Below are 17556 nucleotides of genomic sequence, written 5' to 3'. Positions count from 1 at the left end.
AATATTCCTGCAATTTCCAATGCGTGTTAATTAACATTTTCTAGGCTGACGTTTTATTCTTTCGTATCTTAATGTAGTTGGTGTAAATCGATACGCTAAAATGAACAGTTATATGTAAGGGTTTTATTAAAAACCAATTTCAAATGAAGAAATGAGCACCACTGAAAATGTTTTACCAACAGAGGAAGGGTATTGCAGGAATCTGTAGGCTTTATTCTGAGCTGAGTGGGTATGGCAGAGTGTACACGATCATGAAATGGTAGGAGCGATTTTTATCTATCGATTGTTGGGAGAAAGCTGACTTCTCTGAAATCAAATTGACCAATGATCATTAGTGATGGATCGAAGTTCATTATCTATTTATACATATCAATCAATTTCGCACTTAAGGAACATTCCGTTAGAATCGACCAGAAGCTTTCTGCGAGGAACACTTAACTTTGGTCCTTTCCATCAGCCACCACACTCACTCCACTTGCATCGCGCGCAATTAACTGAAACAATCGTGTACTCAAATGTTATATTTGAACATGATGTGCCTACATATAATTACAAATATTTCCACTACCGATTCTCTCAATTGGCGATGTTGAGAAACTTATTTACGGCTGCTTGTTCCGTAAAAAGATGCACACAGTAAATTGATGCGAATTTCATAGTAATTAATAATTAAGTTAAAAAAGAGTCGCGAGAGTATGTTTATGTAGAGGAAGGTTCGTATACAAATCGTACTGTTCTACGCCTTCTTTTTTGCTTTATTCGTAGGTTTCGTGATTTTCGCGGTCTTGGCAGGCGAGGGTTTCTTCTTTGTCGACTTCTGCACCTTCTTCGCGTATTTGTCGATCAGAGAGTCGAAGAACTTATCGGACTGGCTCGCCCGGGCCTCGTTGCGGCTCTGGAGCGCCAGTGCTAGATTGTTTGCAGCTGCGTTTTCCTCGTTTTCGATCTTCAGCATCTTGTCCAGACGTTCAGCTTCTTCTGCCTCCTTGGCCCACTGCAAAAAATAACAGGGGAAGAACACGGTTCACATTATTATTCACAGAGACACTTGGGAAGCTCTCACTAAACCACAGAGCACGAATAAAATCTAGGAACTTACACTATCCAAGCTTTACTATTCAATTGACAACCAGTTACAACAAGTGCTTGAAGTATCACACTGCAAGCGAATTTAATTACACAGAATTCTTGATACTCCATTTTACGCCCTATTCGTGTAATCTTTTCTTGCTTTGCACCCCATATGCAAATGACTACAGTGATTACGTTACATCATCCATCTTATAATTAACATACTGAATTAATTTGCCTTTTTCACGAAAATGAATGGACGCATAAAGACTACGTGACAAAACCTAACAGCAATGCTTGGACGATGTGCATCAGGATAAATAAACGAAGGATTTCAAGCACCGATTTATTTAGAATCTTTGCGTTCCATCCTCAAGTTTAATTATAAAGTGAGTGCAAAAGCGACTGGAGCCTGCTGCCCAATTACCTTCCACCCTATTCGCTGGTATCACACTTGACCTACATAAACGAGGAACTCGATTAGCGGGTTAGCAGATAAGACCGAGAGGATCGATAAATCACACGTTGAACGGCTGCAGCCACACGAGCAGCCTTATTATCGAAATTAATTGCGACCACTTCACGACACCGAGTAATTCTATTTACGACGCTGGCCATACGGTTACCCTTTCGATTATCGGGCTACCGTCGATGCTCGTTAGTTAAGGGGGGCTAATTTTAACAAGAGGGCGTCGATTGCATGGGAATTCGGCGAAGCCGGATGTTCCACGTGTAAGGGAGAAATTGAATTGTAAGGGCTAGGAATAACTGACTATGCTTCATAATAGTCTGACGTCCAGTGGCGGACTGGCCAGGGTGCCAGCTTGCCCGATGGCAAGTGGGACTTCTTAAACACTGTAATTACTAAAATATATATATTATTTTACAACAATTTTAATTGTACTTCTATGGCATTTGTGTTTTTTGAAAATTTGATTTATTTCTTATAAATATTAAGTGATAGCATTATAAGTGTGGGTGGGCCCCCTTTGTCTTCTGGGAACCAATATTTGTAGACCCAGTCCGCCACTGCTGACGTCTGAAAAACCTTCCTCAAGCTTTAAAGACTTCCAAAATTGACTTTTGTTTACAACTGATGATCTAACTCTTGAACCGTGTTAAATATAAATTTCAAATGATTCATGCACCTTAGTCTTGCGTTTAGTTATCACAGGAAAGTCAGCTACCATTGGAAGGAAAAATTAGGACTGCTGTCACAAAAAATAGCTTCAAATATCAGCGAAAATTATAAAGGAACATTAACAATTTCTTGTATATTTTTTTAATGTACCAAGCGAGTTGAAAAGTGACACAACAGACACATTAGCGTAAATATGTCATTCTTGCCAAATGAATTTTGATTCTGGCCAGTCGTTCAGACAGTTAAACGCCCACCGTGAGCTTGCAACATTTTGCGCAATGGTAACTTTGAAGAGATCCGAACAGAAGCCGGGTGAGAAAAATTCTAATCTCTACTCAGCGTAAAATTGGAGCAAATATAATGAATAAAAGTCATACAATTTGTTCTGTAAATTGACTCCCTTATCTCACGCGAAGCATAAGCCGGGTAGGCACCCTTAGGTACCATTAAGCGGGTTGCCACTGATAGAACGTGTGACGCAGAATTTTTGTTGAAGGGTTCAGTACTCAGTAGTATTCAAGTTTAGAATAATTTTGGGCAAGTCAAGACATAATAAAATAGACAAAAAAATTGTGGGAGGTTCTGCTGGAAAAGCAAAATATTGTTTGTGAAAAATACAATTTTTTAAATAGAAAAATAATTCGTGTGGGTCTTTATGAATTATTTGGACATCTTTAACGAGAAATTGTTTAGACTGCGTTTAGTTCATACTTGTCGATGATGTACCACATTCCCAGTGACCTACTCCATAATTCGGCGCTGAGGAAATTCCGTTATTTATAATTTCTGGCAAGTACATCCGAGAGGCATCCTAATGTTAGGCCATTGCACAACGCTTCAACAAATTCTGAATGCACTGGTTATTAGAATGGCATTCTACTGAGACTCGATAAAATAGCAACAAGTAGATTTTCAAAGAAAAAAGATAATAGTTTCTGTTTAATTGTGTACTAATCTTACAAAATTCCTGCTTTATTTTTGTAATTTCAGAGAATTTTATTTCAATAATGTCCAACTTGAAGACAATTTATTCCTGTTGTGTTGACATCAGTATTATTTTCAAACAACCATGCAAAACATGTCAAATAACATTTCTCGTTAAATGAATACGCGGCATTTCGTGTTGAATAATTTTCACGAGCAGAGCTGTCTTAAGACTTGAAAGTAATAGATTATCATGATTATTTGGAGGGAAACTAAATATCTTCAAACGTAAATCACTGTCCTTCGTTTAACTGTCACTGAAACTAACTCAAGTATTCACTTTAATATCTCCTAAATGTTTTGAAAGTCATATTTCATAGTTTCCTGTTCGACAATGATTGAAATTGTCTTTCAATTATGAATGCAAAAATACAAATGTATGTAAATAAATTTTCCGATTATAAAATTGAACATTAACGTTGATCCTGAATTATTAATAAAAATCAAAGGTATTTTACGAACGGTACTCTTATTCAAAATTATATTTTTAAAATTTTAAACATTCCAGAAATTTCAAAATCTTTTAAACTTATTATACACTGTGTTTATCGTGTCTAATGGATAATAGAGGCTTGCTTCCGGTACAAGTGATATACTAGAATTTTGGCTTTGATCTATAAACGTATCTTATGATCATTGCTCCGATTAATTTTCCCTAAATCGTGAATATTTCAATTGCAATTCTAGAGTATACGACACAGTCTATGAGACAGCGATTTAACTACTGTATTCGAACTAGTTTAGCCGAGGTACATATACGGTTCAAATGTCAAGCAGCAAGGGAACTATTGTTAAAGACGAATATCGATGTGCAGGCCTCACCGCGCCAAAACAACTTTAATTTATATTCGATTAGGAAGTTTTCATCAGAGACTGCTCCGAATAATTTCGCATATTCTCTTTTCTTTTACTATTTCATAAAATGGAGATTTTACTAGTTAAATAAATTAAATTCCAACGTTTTGTACAGGCAGCTGTTATTTAATTACTATCAAATTTTTATTGAAAGTAGAATTGTAACTTTATTAAGTAGTTTCGAGTTAGTAACAACTAACTTTCCAAACAATGTTGTACCTATGTATAATACTTTAGAGGAATAAATGCAATACTTATTAAAATATGTGAATTAATATTATTTGTAAATAGAGTTAAACAATAAACCGACTTTTATTCAATTTAGCTCTGGAAAGCAATACCTCAAGTGGAAAAATAAAATAAATGTATGTTCTATATTCACAGACTGGACAAATTCAGATCATTTCCATAAAATTCATAGAATTCAAGTCTGTTAAGTGCATCCACCACTTGGCCTCCACTGTTGACATAACATTGTACTCTTTACACCGCATATATATATATGTACCATTTATATAATAATAGATAGTATTGGTGATCAATCATTAATTCCTTCTCACGGGCTATTTAAGGGACCAAAGTCGTGCCAAAATATCTACACCCGATGGTATGCGCACATGTGCATCTACAGAGTGTTCACAAACTCATGCCACACACTTTGCACGTAGGCAGCACTCACCAAAATAAACCGCAATGTGTTAGCGAGTTTACAAACGAATGGCTTTCGAGGTACAAAGTAGAAGCGTTTGATTTTTTTTTTTATTGAAAATGTCATGGTCTCAGAAATAGAAGCTTATATACTTCCCCAGAAACAATCACCAACTATTTTTGAACATCCTTTTGTTCACTTTAATGAATGTCACATGCATGCAAAGCTTTTACAGCAGAACCTCGATATGTACTCGCAAGGAAACGAAGCGGAAAATTCGTGCAGATGTCGAAGGCAATGTAACTTTAGCTCTTTACGATTGCTGGAACTCAACCAAACAAATTACAGTAATATAGAAGCGATGATAGTAAAATGATTCAAACACAAATGTGAAGTACCTAATGCATTTCCTTAGGAAGCATATTTGTGGTGCAAAGGGTTAAAACTGAAACCTTCTCTTCCACTTTCAATGCTTCATAGTCATCTGTTACTAAGAAAAAGATTTCCACTGTTCTCGTACACAATTTCACTTGCTTTTGCAACACATCATCACACAAACTCCCGTTGCAATCTACATACAAGACGTTTCCCAATATTTTACAGAAAAAACCTAAGCGTTCCACCCAATATTTAATACAAAATAACAGACTTATATGCTACTATTCTGCAAGAGCGAATGAAGATCAGAGGGGGGCACTTGGAGCCTATCCTTCGTAAGCGATCATCCCTACCATTAAGAACCTTGATTAACGAGGTTCTTATGCAAGTATTCCTATCATACCTGCATCTACCATGCCACGATTTTACGAACATCCTGCACACGTACATGTCGCTCGTCGACAGAGCGATGTGCTTCCGCAACCTTGAATTATCTCGTCTCCCGGTGTCTAGAGCAAACGACAGATCTGGCCGCGAGCCTGACGCGCTCCGGAAATCATTCGAATCACGAAATAATTGAAAATAGTCGTTCGGGTTAGAGGCGAACCGTTGCGTAACAGGTTCCCTTCGGTCATCCAGTCATCGCTGTGGAATTTCGCGAGAATTAACCCTATGGACTTCGAGTCATTCCTCCATCGATCAACCAGATATAAGATAATGTCACTATTCCATGCTGAGCTGATTAAACACGCAGCCCTGTAACAGAAACTAATGCGACAGAGTAATTTCTCAATCAGCGATTCGTTTAATCCTACGAATTAAGAGTTCTTTGCAATCAGCATGTAAAGTTATTTGAGACTTCTGTGGAGAAGTATACGAAGCGCAAAGGGTGAAGCAACGCGAGGATGCGCCATTGGACGCGTTAATGATGCACGTGTGCACACGCAGATCCAAAGATACTTCGTCCACAATGGTCCCCTTCAATCGATGCTCTTCGAAACGCTCGCAAGGCCACTTCAATGCCTCTCTGCTATTCAGAGTTGGCATGGGTGCGCCAGCACAGGGGGATACACCTGTTGCGAGAACGCAGGAAGCCTCCTCTCGAGCTTAAGGTCGAATGCAGACAGCTTTACTGCACCAGTTGAACGTTTGTTACATGCTATTCGTGGTGTCGGAGAGGTATTCGCTTGACAGAGGTAATGTAGGTTTGAAAAGGGGTGGAAAATGCGTGGACACGTGTCGATGGCTTAGTGCTCAAATAGCGTATGTCCATTTTTAGCGTTTTCGAGAAAGACGGGTTTGAATATGCAATGGTACATAAGATTCAGGGGCACACAATGAAGAACAATATTATTTTCGACAAATTTATGAAGTAGATAGCCTGCCTTAGAAGATTGGAATGTAATTCGAAACACCTTAATCAATGGCCAAACTACTAGTCGAAAAGTTCCTGAAGTTTGAAAGAAATCCGTCATACGACCTGAAAGTCCAATGACTGAAGTTATTCCTCAGCCACTTTCTGCAAGTAGTTAACCACTAGCGGCTGATATTCTAAACGTTACGATCACTTTCCTCATAAATTTTACATTTTATGCCCATTTTCATTCAAGGTTTGACCATCCCCCGCAACTATCGACCATGGCCAGCGCAACGCTTCTTGGATGCTCCAATAAGATCAGATCACTTTATGCGCGACCCAGCTCGCTAAAGTTGGCCGTTAGCTGTGTTGACCGCGTTCGTCAGTGATGCTGACAAAACACAGAATCGCAGAAACGCGGTATCTTGATCGAATGCACTGGTCAAGGACGTTGCATAACACCCAGCACTAGATTGGAGGATGACACTGGTAATTATTTCATTACCACACCGGATACAACGTGGCCCTCGTTGCTCGTTACTTTCAATTGATATTCAGCATCACGCAGAAATCGTATTTAACATTCCTCTCCATGGCAAACAATATTGCACAATGCCACTGCGCGTCTATCATCCTTGCGCGCTCGGTTGCGGGAGTAATCGCGCGAGGAATTCGCGAATAGGTAGCGATTAGAAAGAATCCTCGCAAGTCAATGATCGAGCACAGGTATTTGACATTCTAACGACACGTGAACTATTTAAACAAACTCTACCTTCCTATTTTACAGAGATTTCAGCTTACTAATGCGTATTTCTTCTTATACGTAGAAGAAGAGGTCGACACAGAGGGATGATTCAAACTCTATACAACTTTCTTCAGGTTCTTTCATTTACCATAAGTAGAGAAATACTAATTTTTAAGAAAATTTATTTAATTGAAATCTGATGAACTTGAATACCAAAGTTAATAACTCTAAAAATGAAACTCAACAGAAGTCCCCCTAGGATTAATTGCTTGCAAATAAAAACTGTGTAAGTTCAATTCGCTGGCAATCTAATTTCATAGTAATATTATTTTTAAAAAAACACGAGTATGAAGAGTATACATCCCAGTTTGATCCATTAGATCAGCGTTTCCCAATTAAATTTTGCCACGGAACCCTTCCAAACTAAAATTTGGCGGAACCTCCAACCTCAACATTTTTTTTGTACACGGTGCGTTGACGACGCCGCGCCGTTTCAATTTTTACACTCAGGTGTATGTTCCTCGTTTATTAATTTGCACATTTTTCTAATAATAAAATTTTATTATAAGATAACTTCTCCCGGAACCCCAATTGGGAAACGTTGCACCAGATACGCGACTTTCCAGACCTTAGCTCAAGCTGGAAGCTGTACGTACATTATGGATTCTGCAGCCTCCGTGGTATCCAAAAAACAAAACCAACTTGAACAATCGGTTCCGTGTCGCGATCGAAGAGAAAACGCTGAAAGCAGCTGCACCTCAATCATCCAATCCGATCCTCGTCGTGATTAATCGTTCTAGTAGACGTCGTTCAATGTCCCATTAAGCTCCATTAATTGATATTACAACGCTGGGCGCGAATGGCCCGGCAGGTTGTTCGCGCTGATGATTCGTTTCGTCGACAGTGATTGGTTAGTTAGTGGTAGCACGGGCGCCAAAACGGAAGTACGATTTTAAAAGTCTAGCTAAAATCCCTCCAAGAGGACATTCCCCATGACGACCAGGAGAACCGACAGGACGAGCATGCCTATGGAACGCTCCGCCAACGGGGACAAGTTCCTGTGAGAGCAATTGGGTAACGGTTTATCGGTGGTGGTTTCAATTAACGTGACTCCTGGCGTGCCTTCTTCCAGGCTTGGTTGATTGCTTCCTAATGGCGGTGAATGAACGGTGATCGTTTGCTCGTAATAGGGCGGTTGGTAAACGTTATCTGGCGAAGCTGGTTGAACCATGTCTGGCAGTGCGGGCTGTAAAGGCTGGACAGCTTGCGTCGAAGGTGAGGTAACCGCAGGCTGTACCCTGTACTCTGGCGGTCTGTCGTCGTCCAGAGATGGGAATCTCGGGTCTATGGAGACGGTGCTCCTCTCTGCCCAGTCAACCCTGTAGGGGACAGTGGTGCGCTCCACATCGGATTCCACGAAAGACGGCGTTTCGTAGCTCGGGCCTGGTGCCAATGGGAACGGGTTAGTAGCTTCGCTCGAGTCATACGTCTCTTCGTCATGTCTATCCTCGTTCTCGCGGGGAGGGTAAAGCGGGAATCCAGGTCTGACACTGGTGGATTCCGGGAATCTCTGCCAAGATCTCAAGGTCGTTTCGTCTAAGCTACTCCGCGGCGTCTCGTGCGGCATAGTTTCGATAGGTGCGATGGTTCTAGGTGGCGTATACGTTCTTCTCTCGTCGTTGTAGAGTGACCTGGGTGTAGCCTGGTCTCTGTCATCGTAGGGAGGCGTCGATGACCTTGGCGTCGTTCGCCAATCTGGAGTAACGTGCACGGGACGATAGACGACTTCCTCGGTTGTGTAAAACCTTGGGTGCAAGTACGGTGGTGTCGGTTCCACGGGGGGTAACGGTGTCGGCGATGTGAGGTGCAACCTCTCGCGGTAGGTGGGCAACGGTGTCGCTGAAACCGAAGTGGTGTCTTCGTACTCGTCGTCGTATTCGAAGGAGCTCACCGCCGAGACCAGATCGTAAGGCAACTTGTTCCACTCGGCGTCCCTCTCGAAACTCACCCCGTGGATCTTGAGGAACGTGCTCACCGCGTTGGGACACTTGAACTCGGCGTTTTCGGCTAGGAATATTCTCTTAAGGTCCTTTAGGTGCGACATGGCTTCCAGATCCAGGCATTCCAGGCGATTTCCAGAGAGCCTCAGATCGACGAGGCTGGGGAGGTTCTTGTACACACCGTCTTCGATATATTTTACGTTGTTGTAATTCAAATCCAAGTACGTCAAGTAATCCAAACCCCTGAACCAGGACTCTCTAACAGTGGTCAGGCGATTGTTATCTAGGCTCAACTGTTGGAGATTCGACAGACGTTGAAAAGCACCAGGCTCGATGTCTACCGCACCGCAATGGGAGCAACCTAGGACCCACAGCTCCGGGCCGAACCTTGAAAATGTATTGGCAGTTATTTGGGACACCGGCATGCTCGTGATGCGAAGCTTTCCAGTGGACTCTGGAAGACTGTCTAAATCGGACAGTTGACCGCCCACGCATGAATATTCAATCATATCGTCGTTTTGCACGTGCCTGCACTCGCCCTGCACACCACCGACACTCGCACACAAAACAGTCAAGAATAATAGTCCGATAGTTTCGCTCATTTTTAAGTATAGAACCGTCCAATTATTTAAAAAAAAAAAATTACGCTTGTCGGTCACGGTATTGCGGTAGAAAGCGCGATATCATTATTTTCCACGCACGTCTCGACGATTCAACTGTACACGGTCATCGTGGTAGGGATTTTAGCCGAAAATTACGGTGCATCTAGCGGGCGGCTAGAACCGATCTAATTGTTCTGCAGACTGAATCTACTCTTGCGTTCCCTCTTTACTTATTTACTAGTATTCCCCCTCTCCTGTCTCTCATACTACTAGTTCACCTCCTACTACTTCCAATCATGAGGCAGTACTGTCTATTGATAAAAATAGAGAAGCTTGAAAATAGCGTGCTGCTGACTTGTTCGTCAGACCTCTGGGGTAATGTATAGCACAAATAAGGGGAAGGGGCAGGGAGAGAGACTAAAGATCAAATTTATGAGCCGCATCGCCACTTGCTCGCATTCGGTGCCCTTTTTACGCTACATATTACATCGCGATACGGAAATGGGGTACATCGAAAGCATGTGCAGTATCAAGCATTCAGAAATATGGAAAAGAACGTAGTCAGGTATTACCGAACTTTGTTATACTTAACGAGTAAATCGATATAGTGTCTACGATCTGATTTCATATGTTAATGACGTTTTTTCTATCAAAGGTGCTTCGTGCTAATCAGTCTACTCTTTCGAAATATAGTTCCCTTTAAAATATATAATATTAATTGTCTTAAAATAATATATTATACTACATTAGCTCCTTTATCTTAATATATAAAGCAGAAAGTGTTTGTGCGTTCGTCTGTTGCATAAAATCTATCGAACGGTAAATTCTGGAGTCACGAAATGTGTTCCAGCTCATTATGCCTAATTAATCCAGATGAATGTGACTATTTTCACAAAAGAAAAATAAATAACAATTTTTTCTTTTATAAAATCAGAACCTAAATTTTGGGCGAAGTTGAGTAGTAAAATTAACTAAAGCAGGGTTCAAAATTGAAATCCTTAATATAATATTTCACGAATGCAAAATAAATCCAAAATATCAGAACGTGGAACATGATAATATTTCATATAGCGTTGATTGACTCTGGTAACTGTTCACTTACCTTTCGCTTTCTGCGCAGCTTCTTTTTATCGCTCTCCTGTGTAAAGTCCTTATATTCTGGTACTTCTCCGTTCTCTATGAGGCTTTGAATGATATCGTGCAATCTTGGTTCATCGTCACAGTTCGTGAATGGGACAGTTTCCAAAATGTAGTCCATATCTCCTTTGCCTGCGAACAACGCTCGAGTTTCCCTAGGTGTATCGCAGTAAGTATCGCATAAAATTCAAGTGACTTACTATCGGTGTATGCGCGCTTCAAGTCTTTGATTTCTATTTCTGATCCTTTGTAGTTCTTTTCATAATTGTTTATATCCTCTACTGTTATCTTTTTAAACAGAGTCTTCCAATAATCAGCCCAATTTCTCATCATAACTTCTTCGCTTTCCTCGTCATACTGGCCAGATTGATCGTAGATTTTGCGCTTCTCGGTATCGCTTAGAATAGAATGAATTCGTCCGAGAACTTTGAATTTCTCTGTTGCCTCTGCTTTGATTTCATCCTCAACACGGTCTGGATGTACGAGTAGGGACAGCTGATGATACGCTTTCTTCACTAAAAAGATGTGACAAACAATTGTTACTTGATATAGGCAATGATATTAAGAGCAGTAGGTAGTGTAATTTCACATATGCTGCGTTGAAATTGAAGACAAAAGTTGTAGGTGCTAATAGGTTATGTACACCTACCTTGCTTATCATTGGCGGTTCTTGGGATTTTTAGAACTTCATAAAAGTCACGCGCACCGAAGTACTGATCACAAAGGTCTAGTAGACTTGCCATAATTTGGACGGCTAACCAAAAATACTGAAACGTTCTGTTAGCGCACCCACCGAAATGACAGAACGAGAACGGAAGACGTTTTCGCGCTTATTTACAGCTGTGTACGATTCAAACACAAACGCACAGTACGCGACATCTACAATTGATCACATATGTGTGACAAATATCTGCATTACCGATATTCACTCGGGTCTTTTATTTCAGAAATTACAAGATATTACCACAGACGAGGTATAGGCACAGACCAGGTGTAGGATAAACCTATCACGCATTATAATTTTGAGTCACACGCTCGGGGGGCTCGCGAGCCCCCTTACCATTTTCGTGTCACACCCAATGTTATTGATTCGGTCTAAAATAAGATTATAATGCTACAAGTGGTGGGAATTAAAATTATGTAGATGTTATCGCAAACATTCCAAATTTAAAACGGTCTGAATGTTGCGACTAATTTTAAGAAACATTTTGATACAAACACAATTCTTACTTACTTCCATAAATTTCGATCATAAATATATAATTACAACAGCGTAATAAACATTTGTGTAGGCTTAGTTGTATGTACATACACGGAACATTGAATTATGGTCCAAAGCGAGAAAAATTTATTTCATTAAATTCTTTATACTTACTGGGATTCTTTTATATATGGAAAGTTATGTGTTTATACTTTATATAGTATTCAAAGAACACACACGTCTTACCGCACTGGCGCCACAGAACGGCATAGAACAAATTACGATTGACGATTGACAACCTCTCACGGTGCATGTAGTAGCGAGTATGGTGTTAAGTAGGGGTAGACCAGCCGCCATTATAATCCGTATTTCGAAGCACATCTAACGTCATTAAATATTGAATCGCAAAAATGTTCAATATACATGGCTTAAGTGAAATTAATTAACTAATTTATCCATGATTTATGGACATAACCATTTTTCAATGCCATTTGCACTGTAAGGGCGGTATTATCAGTCGTTGACAACACAGATGAATAATAAGCCCGCGAATTTTTGATTGGAATTCAAATTCTTTAAATAACTTGTAATCTGTAAATTAAATATCTGTCCATAACTGCGACAGTCTTAGGTTCTTGTTAACTGTTTCGATTTCATAATAATTTTTTAAGAACTCGTCTCTGTGTTTATAATACCATCATTAGATTTCGTTCTTATGAATTCTACACGCAGTGTGTGTCTTTTATATTAGTTCTCTGTGTTAATTCATTTTGGAATTTTTAGAATCAATAGAGTATTACATGATTGCTGTAATTTAAACCATCAAAATATAAGTCTTTTATATTAGTTTTCTGTGTGCATGGTATAGCTAATGACACATTAATTTGATATCATTTAGTAAATTTATTAGCATATTAGTGGTTTATATTTTATATTTTGTGAATATCTATAAATTATTTATATTAATATTCGTTAAATACAAAAATTTGTTTAACATTTGCTCTACCAAATTATTATAGTGTTATTAAAAAATGAATGTTACATGGCTCGTTGGTCTAGGGGTATGATTCTCGCTTCGGGTGCGAGAGGTCCCGGGTTCAAATCCCGGACGAGCCCAAGCGGCATATTTTTTTTATTTACTTCTAATACTATCTATAATCCACATATTAACAAACGTTATGTGTTTATCATTTATGTTCCAACAAAATACTGTTACTGTATGATGTAAAGCAAAATTATATTTAATATTTCATCATCGATTATTCGTAAATTGTCGTAGATCGTATATATAAAAAATGGCGCTGACGTATAACCCGTCAAAGAAACACAGCGATCGTGAAAGGTATATTTATTAAGACGTTCAAATGTTTACTACAGCCTTTTATATATACCTTGTTACCTTTCGACCATTTAAAAAATAATCCATTAGTGATTGAATTTATTCAAGATACATCTTGTGCACCTTCCATCTACTACTTAACCTCTGTAACGAGAAACTGACAGAACCATAACGCGTATTTATTACCCATGTGTTACAGGTGGATATGTATTTATCCGGTGTACTTAAACAGTAAGCGAACATTAGCCGGTGGCCGTAAACTCGCGAAAGATAAATGCATAGAGAATCCTACGCATCAAGAGATCCGCGATGTTTTGGTGGCAGCTGGTTTCAGTGTTGGAGTAGAGAACAAGCTCCACCCAAGGGAGCGTAGCAAAGAACTGTTATTCCGTGGCCGCATTCGTGTGCAATTGAGAAACGACGATGGTAGTCCCGTGAAATCCGAATTCCCTACCAGAGACTCCCTTTTGGTTTACTTAGGCACTACGATTCCGAAATTAAAAAGTCGCCAGGGAAAACAGAGTATGGGCGAGCAAGCCTCTCAGTCATCTGGTGCGACGTCAAAGAAAGGAAAAGGAAAGGGAAGGAAGTAACGAAGCCAAATGGGGGCGCTTAGGGTTTACAAATATTTCTCATGTATATTTCAACGTCCAAGTGGAAATTACATTCATGTACAAAAAGAAGTTGTATTACACCTTGTATAAAGTTATTAACGAAAAGTTTTAAACCGAACATTCCGTACCTACTCACGCAGTTATTTAATACAGCTCTTAAAGGTTCATCATATACATCTTGTATTTTATATCCTTCAGAGCGTCAAATATGCAGTCTGTAATTTTTCCGCAACGCCATTTCCTTCGCATCATATGAGCCCTGCTCTTTATTAGTTATCATTAACGTTACTCTCATCCACTGCTCCATCGTTTTGGTTTTCCCTTGCGTCTTCATTTTCATTAACAGCACCTACCGCATCTTGTTCCGTGTTCAAATCATTATTTATACAGTTAGAAGCTTGATGCGTTGAACCGACAACAGGGGATAACGGTGCTGCTTCTGTACCATGGGGTACATATTTCACGATGTATCCAAGGGGTTCGGAATGTGCAAGCACATTCGGGTGGATCATGTTCTGTAACATTCCGTACATTATACACTCCGTACGAGTTTACAAAAATTTACTATAACTCCATACATACTTTACTATCAAAGCTGCTAGGAGATGCTGCTCCTAGCAGAGGCGAATGTAGCCCCGTTAAGTGCGTCAAGCCACTCAGAGAATTTCCTCTAATTTTACTACGTCGTATCAGCTGGAAAAGAAAGGAGAAATAAAGATTTCGCATCAATAATTATTACAGACGTGCTTACCGTATTGTACTATATTACTTACTGGATTTGTGCTTCTAACAAGCGATCTGTATAATGGTGATCTTAAAGGCAGATGTAAAGGTGTATGATATAGAGGCGCATGCTGTAAAGGTGTATGATATAAAGGCGCATGCTGTAAAGGTGTAGGATACGAAGGTGTAGGATATAAAGGTGTATGATATAAAGGCGTATGATATAAAGGTGTATGATGTAGAGGTGTATGACGTAAAGGCGGTTCCAATACTTTATGGAGCTCTGACTGTGCCTGAAGTAAACCATGTACTGGTAAAGAAGCAGCTCTCAACAGAGTACTTGGAAGACTGTGTAGTCTATTAATGTGTGGGTGCAAAACAGGGTGTAGAACTGAATGTAACAAACTAGACCTCAGGGGAATATGTGGTAGGCTATAGAATCCAGGTATATGTGCAGCACCAACAATGGAATCGGAAGAGTTTGTGCTGAAATTTTCGTCGTTTGTAGTTGACTCTGCATTGTTATCGGTTGATGGATTACTCATTCCAACAACGTTAGCTTCATTCTCGCCTGCGTCGCAATTTAACGATCTTGTGAAATGAGTGTGACCTTTTAATGGTCCTCCACTTAGAAAGTAATTTGCAACTTGATTGGCATCATCTGAGAACATTTGAAACAGCATAAAAGAACATGGTAACATAATTCTGTGTCAGGTTATCTTTGTTTCCTTACGTGGCTTGAGGTGTTTTCGGGAGTATAGTACACGACGCGTATCTCGTTCTTGGGTCGGTCCGTCTTTAGTATCAATACTGAAATCACTTCTTTTTAATTCTCTTTGCGAACGTTTCGTCTGTTCAGAATCTGAAAAATAACAAATTACCAGTTAATTAAGTATTTCTTTTTTGTGCTATGCATATGGGAGATGTAACACTCGATGCTTTTTACCTTCATGATGACTTTGTAAATCAGGAGTCTCGTGTTTTATCGAAGTTAGTGCTTTCGCATTTTTGGATTTGGCACAAGACACACCACAACTATACCATCCAGTACAATATAAAATAAAAATTAAAGATGATAATCGATACAGTTTCATAATTGCATGAGGAGATCGGTATTCAAAGAATTGAGCAGCAGTGTCCCAGTAAAAATAATTCCAAAGTCGCAATATAGACTGGAGTCGCGCATAAGTTGGCCTGAAATTTATTGAATTTGCAACGGAGAATCTGCTGACAACTTATGAATACAGTTCTTTCATTTGTACACAATATAAACGCTTACTCCGATGTGCATGCTTGCAAAGAATTGCATCAGACCTTGAACATTACATCGTACATCATATTCAACGAATTGTATTACTCGTACAGTGAAAACAGATTAAGAAATATTGAAAAAGAAAATATTGCTGACGATGTATTTATATTAATGAAGATTGTGTAATATATATTGAACTAATTATGAAAAAAAAAACCTTCACCGTGACAATGCGTTTTCACATTGCCGTGACCAGGATTCGAACCTGGGTTACTACGGCCACAACGTAGGGTCCTAACCACTAGACGATCACGGCTATTGAAGGTCACATCCAATATTTTTATTTTTTACTAGAAAACTGGTATTAAATAAATAAAATAAAAAGATCTATTTATGTTTGTAAGAAGAACAGCAATATATTAAGTGATAATATAAATAATATTTGATATGTGACAATTTTATTTGATTCTCTTAAATACGCATATAGAGTAAGAAATTATATTTTACGTTATAGTAACAAGAAAACTGAAATAAGCAATTACAGATTTTTCTTCTATGGTGTTCCAAGAATTTTTTGAAACTATTTAATCGTTAATACTTTTTATTAACTGTATACATTTTCAAGATACATTCTCTTCGTATAATTACAGATGAATAATAAAATGCCTTATATGTAGTTTAATAAGATTAATTAATAATTTTCAATAATAGCACAGACGATACCTTGCTGTGATAATAGTGATCAAGAATAATGACGTGTAGATGACGCCACCCACACAGAGCACGTCATTAGGTATAGCAATTGTAGTTGCAATTAGTTTTGAAAGCTGGCGCCACGTATAACTTTAGCGGGCATGCGCAATGCTCTTCGTGCTCCTGTTCTCCCAGTAGTGTCCGTCTTCTCGCGACCGTCGCTGTTGCTATCGTGCGTCGCGTTTTAGCAACAGTGTTTCCATTCGTGCAAAAAAGTAGCTTCCGTAAAAACGTGCAAAGATTGTCAGTGCCGTGTGGGATGTGAGGAAGATATACGCCACGTGACGATTGCACAGAGATGGACTTCTAAGCGCAGCCAGATATCCAGGCGAAGATTCCCGCGCAGTTTGTACGCAGGTGTGTATCTATGGGAGCCAGCGCCAACTATATTGAACATTCAATTGAATCTCCGAGCAATAGGCATTGTTAAACCTCAAAACTTTATTCCGCGCGTTACCTTTTTACTAACTTTAAACGTATTTCTCGAATTTACTTCAATATATTTCTGCCGTGATAGATGTTTGATGTTTTAAATTTTTTAAATCGTCTAACACATACGTGCCACAGCGCACGACGGCCATTTTGTATGTCGTTTATCACGTCTTCGACTTTCGTCCAGAGATTCTAAGTCTTATAGAATACATTCGAAACGCTATTTAACTACGAATTTCGCAATATAATACCATATATAGTAAAAAAGGAGAATTATGAACGATAACGAATTTAGTTTTTGGGCGAAAATCACGGACGTGTTA

At 39.2% G+C, this 17556-nt stretch overlaps 4 protein-coding genes and 2 non-coding genes across 22 annotated transcripts in view; 3 read left to right on the top strand and 3 right to left on the bottom strand.

The window, feature by feature from the left end:
* Positions 1–506: 506 nt before the first annotated feature.
* Positions 507–11772, bottom strand: LOC143374142 (dnaJ homolog subfamily C member 9). Of its 2 annotated transcripts, XM_076822057.1 has the most exons (4): positions 11569–11772; positions 11120–11434; positions 10885–11051; positions 507–994 (listed from the first exon to the last, which is right to left on the bottom strand). In XM_076822057.1, exons 1-4 carry the CDS (start codon positions 11660–11662, stop codon positions 737–739), a joined length of 834 nt encoding a protein of 277 aa, XP_076678172.1. In that variant the 5' UTR covers positions 11663–11772; the 3' UTR covers positions 507–736. The 2 variants fall into 2 exon arrangements, with proteins under 2 accessions (XP_076678172.1, XP_076678171.1); XM_076822056.1 differs by lacking the exons at positions 10885–11051; positions 11120–11434; positions 11569–11772 and adding an exon at positions 7837–10000 and having other exon boundaries at positions 852–994.
* A 1392-nt stretch (positions 11773–13164) lies between these two features.
* Trnap-cgg (transfer RNA proline (anticodon CGG)) lies at positions 13165–13236 on the top strand. The gene has a single exon. It is a non-coding gene; the product is annotated as a tRNA-Pro (tRNA).
* A 68-nt stretch (positions 13237–13304) lies between these two features.
* Positions 13305–14191, top strand: Srp19 (signal recognition particle 19). The gene is made up of 2 exons (XM_076821264.1): positions 13305–13462; positions 13659–14191. The coding sequence occupies exons 1-2, from the start codon at positions 13416–13418 to the stop codon at positions 14050–14052; spliced, it is 441 nt and encodes a 146-aa protein (XP_076677379.1). The 5' UTR covers positions 13305–13415; the 3' UTR covers positions 14053–14191.
* Positions 14072–16027, bottom strand: LOC143373736 (uncharacterized). 7 transcript variants are annotated; one of them, XM_076821250.1, is made up of 7 exons: positions 15743–16026; positions 15530–15658; positions 15056–15457; positions 14981–15025; positions 14847–14935; positions 14656–14766; positions 14072–14588 (listed from the first exon to the last, which is right to left on the bottom strand). In XM_076821250.1, the coding sequence occupies exons 1-7, from the start codon at positions 15888–15890 to the stop codon at positions 14343–14345; spliced, it is 1170 nt and encodes a 389-aa protein (XP_076677365.1). In that variant the 5' UTR covers positions 15891–16026; the 3' UTR covers positions 14072–14342. The 7 variants fall into 7 exon arrangements, with proteins under 7 accessions (XP_076677365.1, XP_076677363.1, XP_076677361.1 ...); XM_076821248.1 differs by having other exon boundaries at positions 14847–14965; positions 14996–15025; XM_076821246.1 differs by having other exon boundaries at positions 14847–15025; positions 15743–16027.
* Positions 16028–16292: 265 nt separating this feature from the next.
* Trnah-gug (transfer RNA histidin (anticodon GUG)) lies at positions 16293–16364 on the bottom strand. The gene has a single exon. It is a non-coding gene; the product is annotated as a tRNA-His (tRNA).
* Positions 16365–16947: 583 nt separating this feature from the next.
* Mub (poly(rC)-binding protein mub) overlaps positions 16948–17556 on the top strand; it is a 231255-nt gene continuing 230646 nt past the window's right edge. For 5 of the 10 annotated variants that reach the window (XM_076821227.1, XM_076821230.1, XM_076821231.1 and 2 more), the window contains exon 1: positions 16950–17158. The gene's annotated coding sequence lies outside the window, so the exon portion shown is untranslated. Of the gene's footprint in view, positions 17159–17556 lie in introns of all 10 variants that reach the window. The other 5 variants (XM_076821232.1, XM_076821239.1, XM_076821238.1 and 2 more) reach the window with 4 other exon arrangements.

Source organism: Andrena cerasifolii, chromosome 10 (assembly GCF_050908995.1).
Source record: "Andrena cerasifolii isolate SP2316 chromosome 10, iyAndCera1_principal, whole genome shotgun sequence".
NCBI lineage: Eukaryota > Metazoa > Arthropoda > Insecta > Hymenoptera > Andrenidae > Andrena > Andrena cerasifolii.
This window is presented reverse-complemented; position numbering and strand designations above follow the sequence as displayed.

Bases quoted from the DNA above. Each gene is read 5' to 3' on its own strand.
- LOC143374142 (XM_076822056.1), bottom strand. From the start codon at position 9,782: ATGAGCGAAACTATCGGACTATTATTCTTGACTGTTTTGTGTGCGAGT.
- Srp19 (XM_076821264.1), top strand. From the start codon at position 13,416: ATGGCGCTGACGTATAACCCGTCAAAGAAACACAGCGATCGTGAAAG. The intron at 13,463-13,658 runs GTATATTTATTA...CATGTGTTACAG, and splicing joins AAACACAGCGATCGTGAAAG to GTGGATATGTATTTATCCGG.
- LOC143373736 (XM_076821244.1), bottom strand. From the start codon at position 15,890: ATGAAACTGTATCGATTATCATCTTTAATTTTTATTTTATATTGTACT. The intron at 15,659-15,742 runs GTAAAAAGCATC...GTTATTTTTCAG, and splicing joins TTTACAAAGTCATCATGAAG to ATTCTGAACAGACGAAACGT. The intron at 14,767-14,846 runs GTAAGTAATATA...TTTCTTTTCCAG, and splicing joins TTGTTAGAAGCACAAATCCA to CTGATACGACGTAGTAAAAT.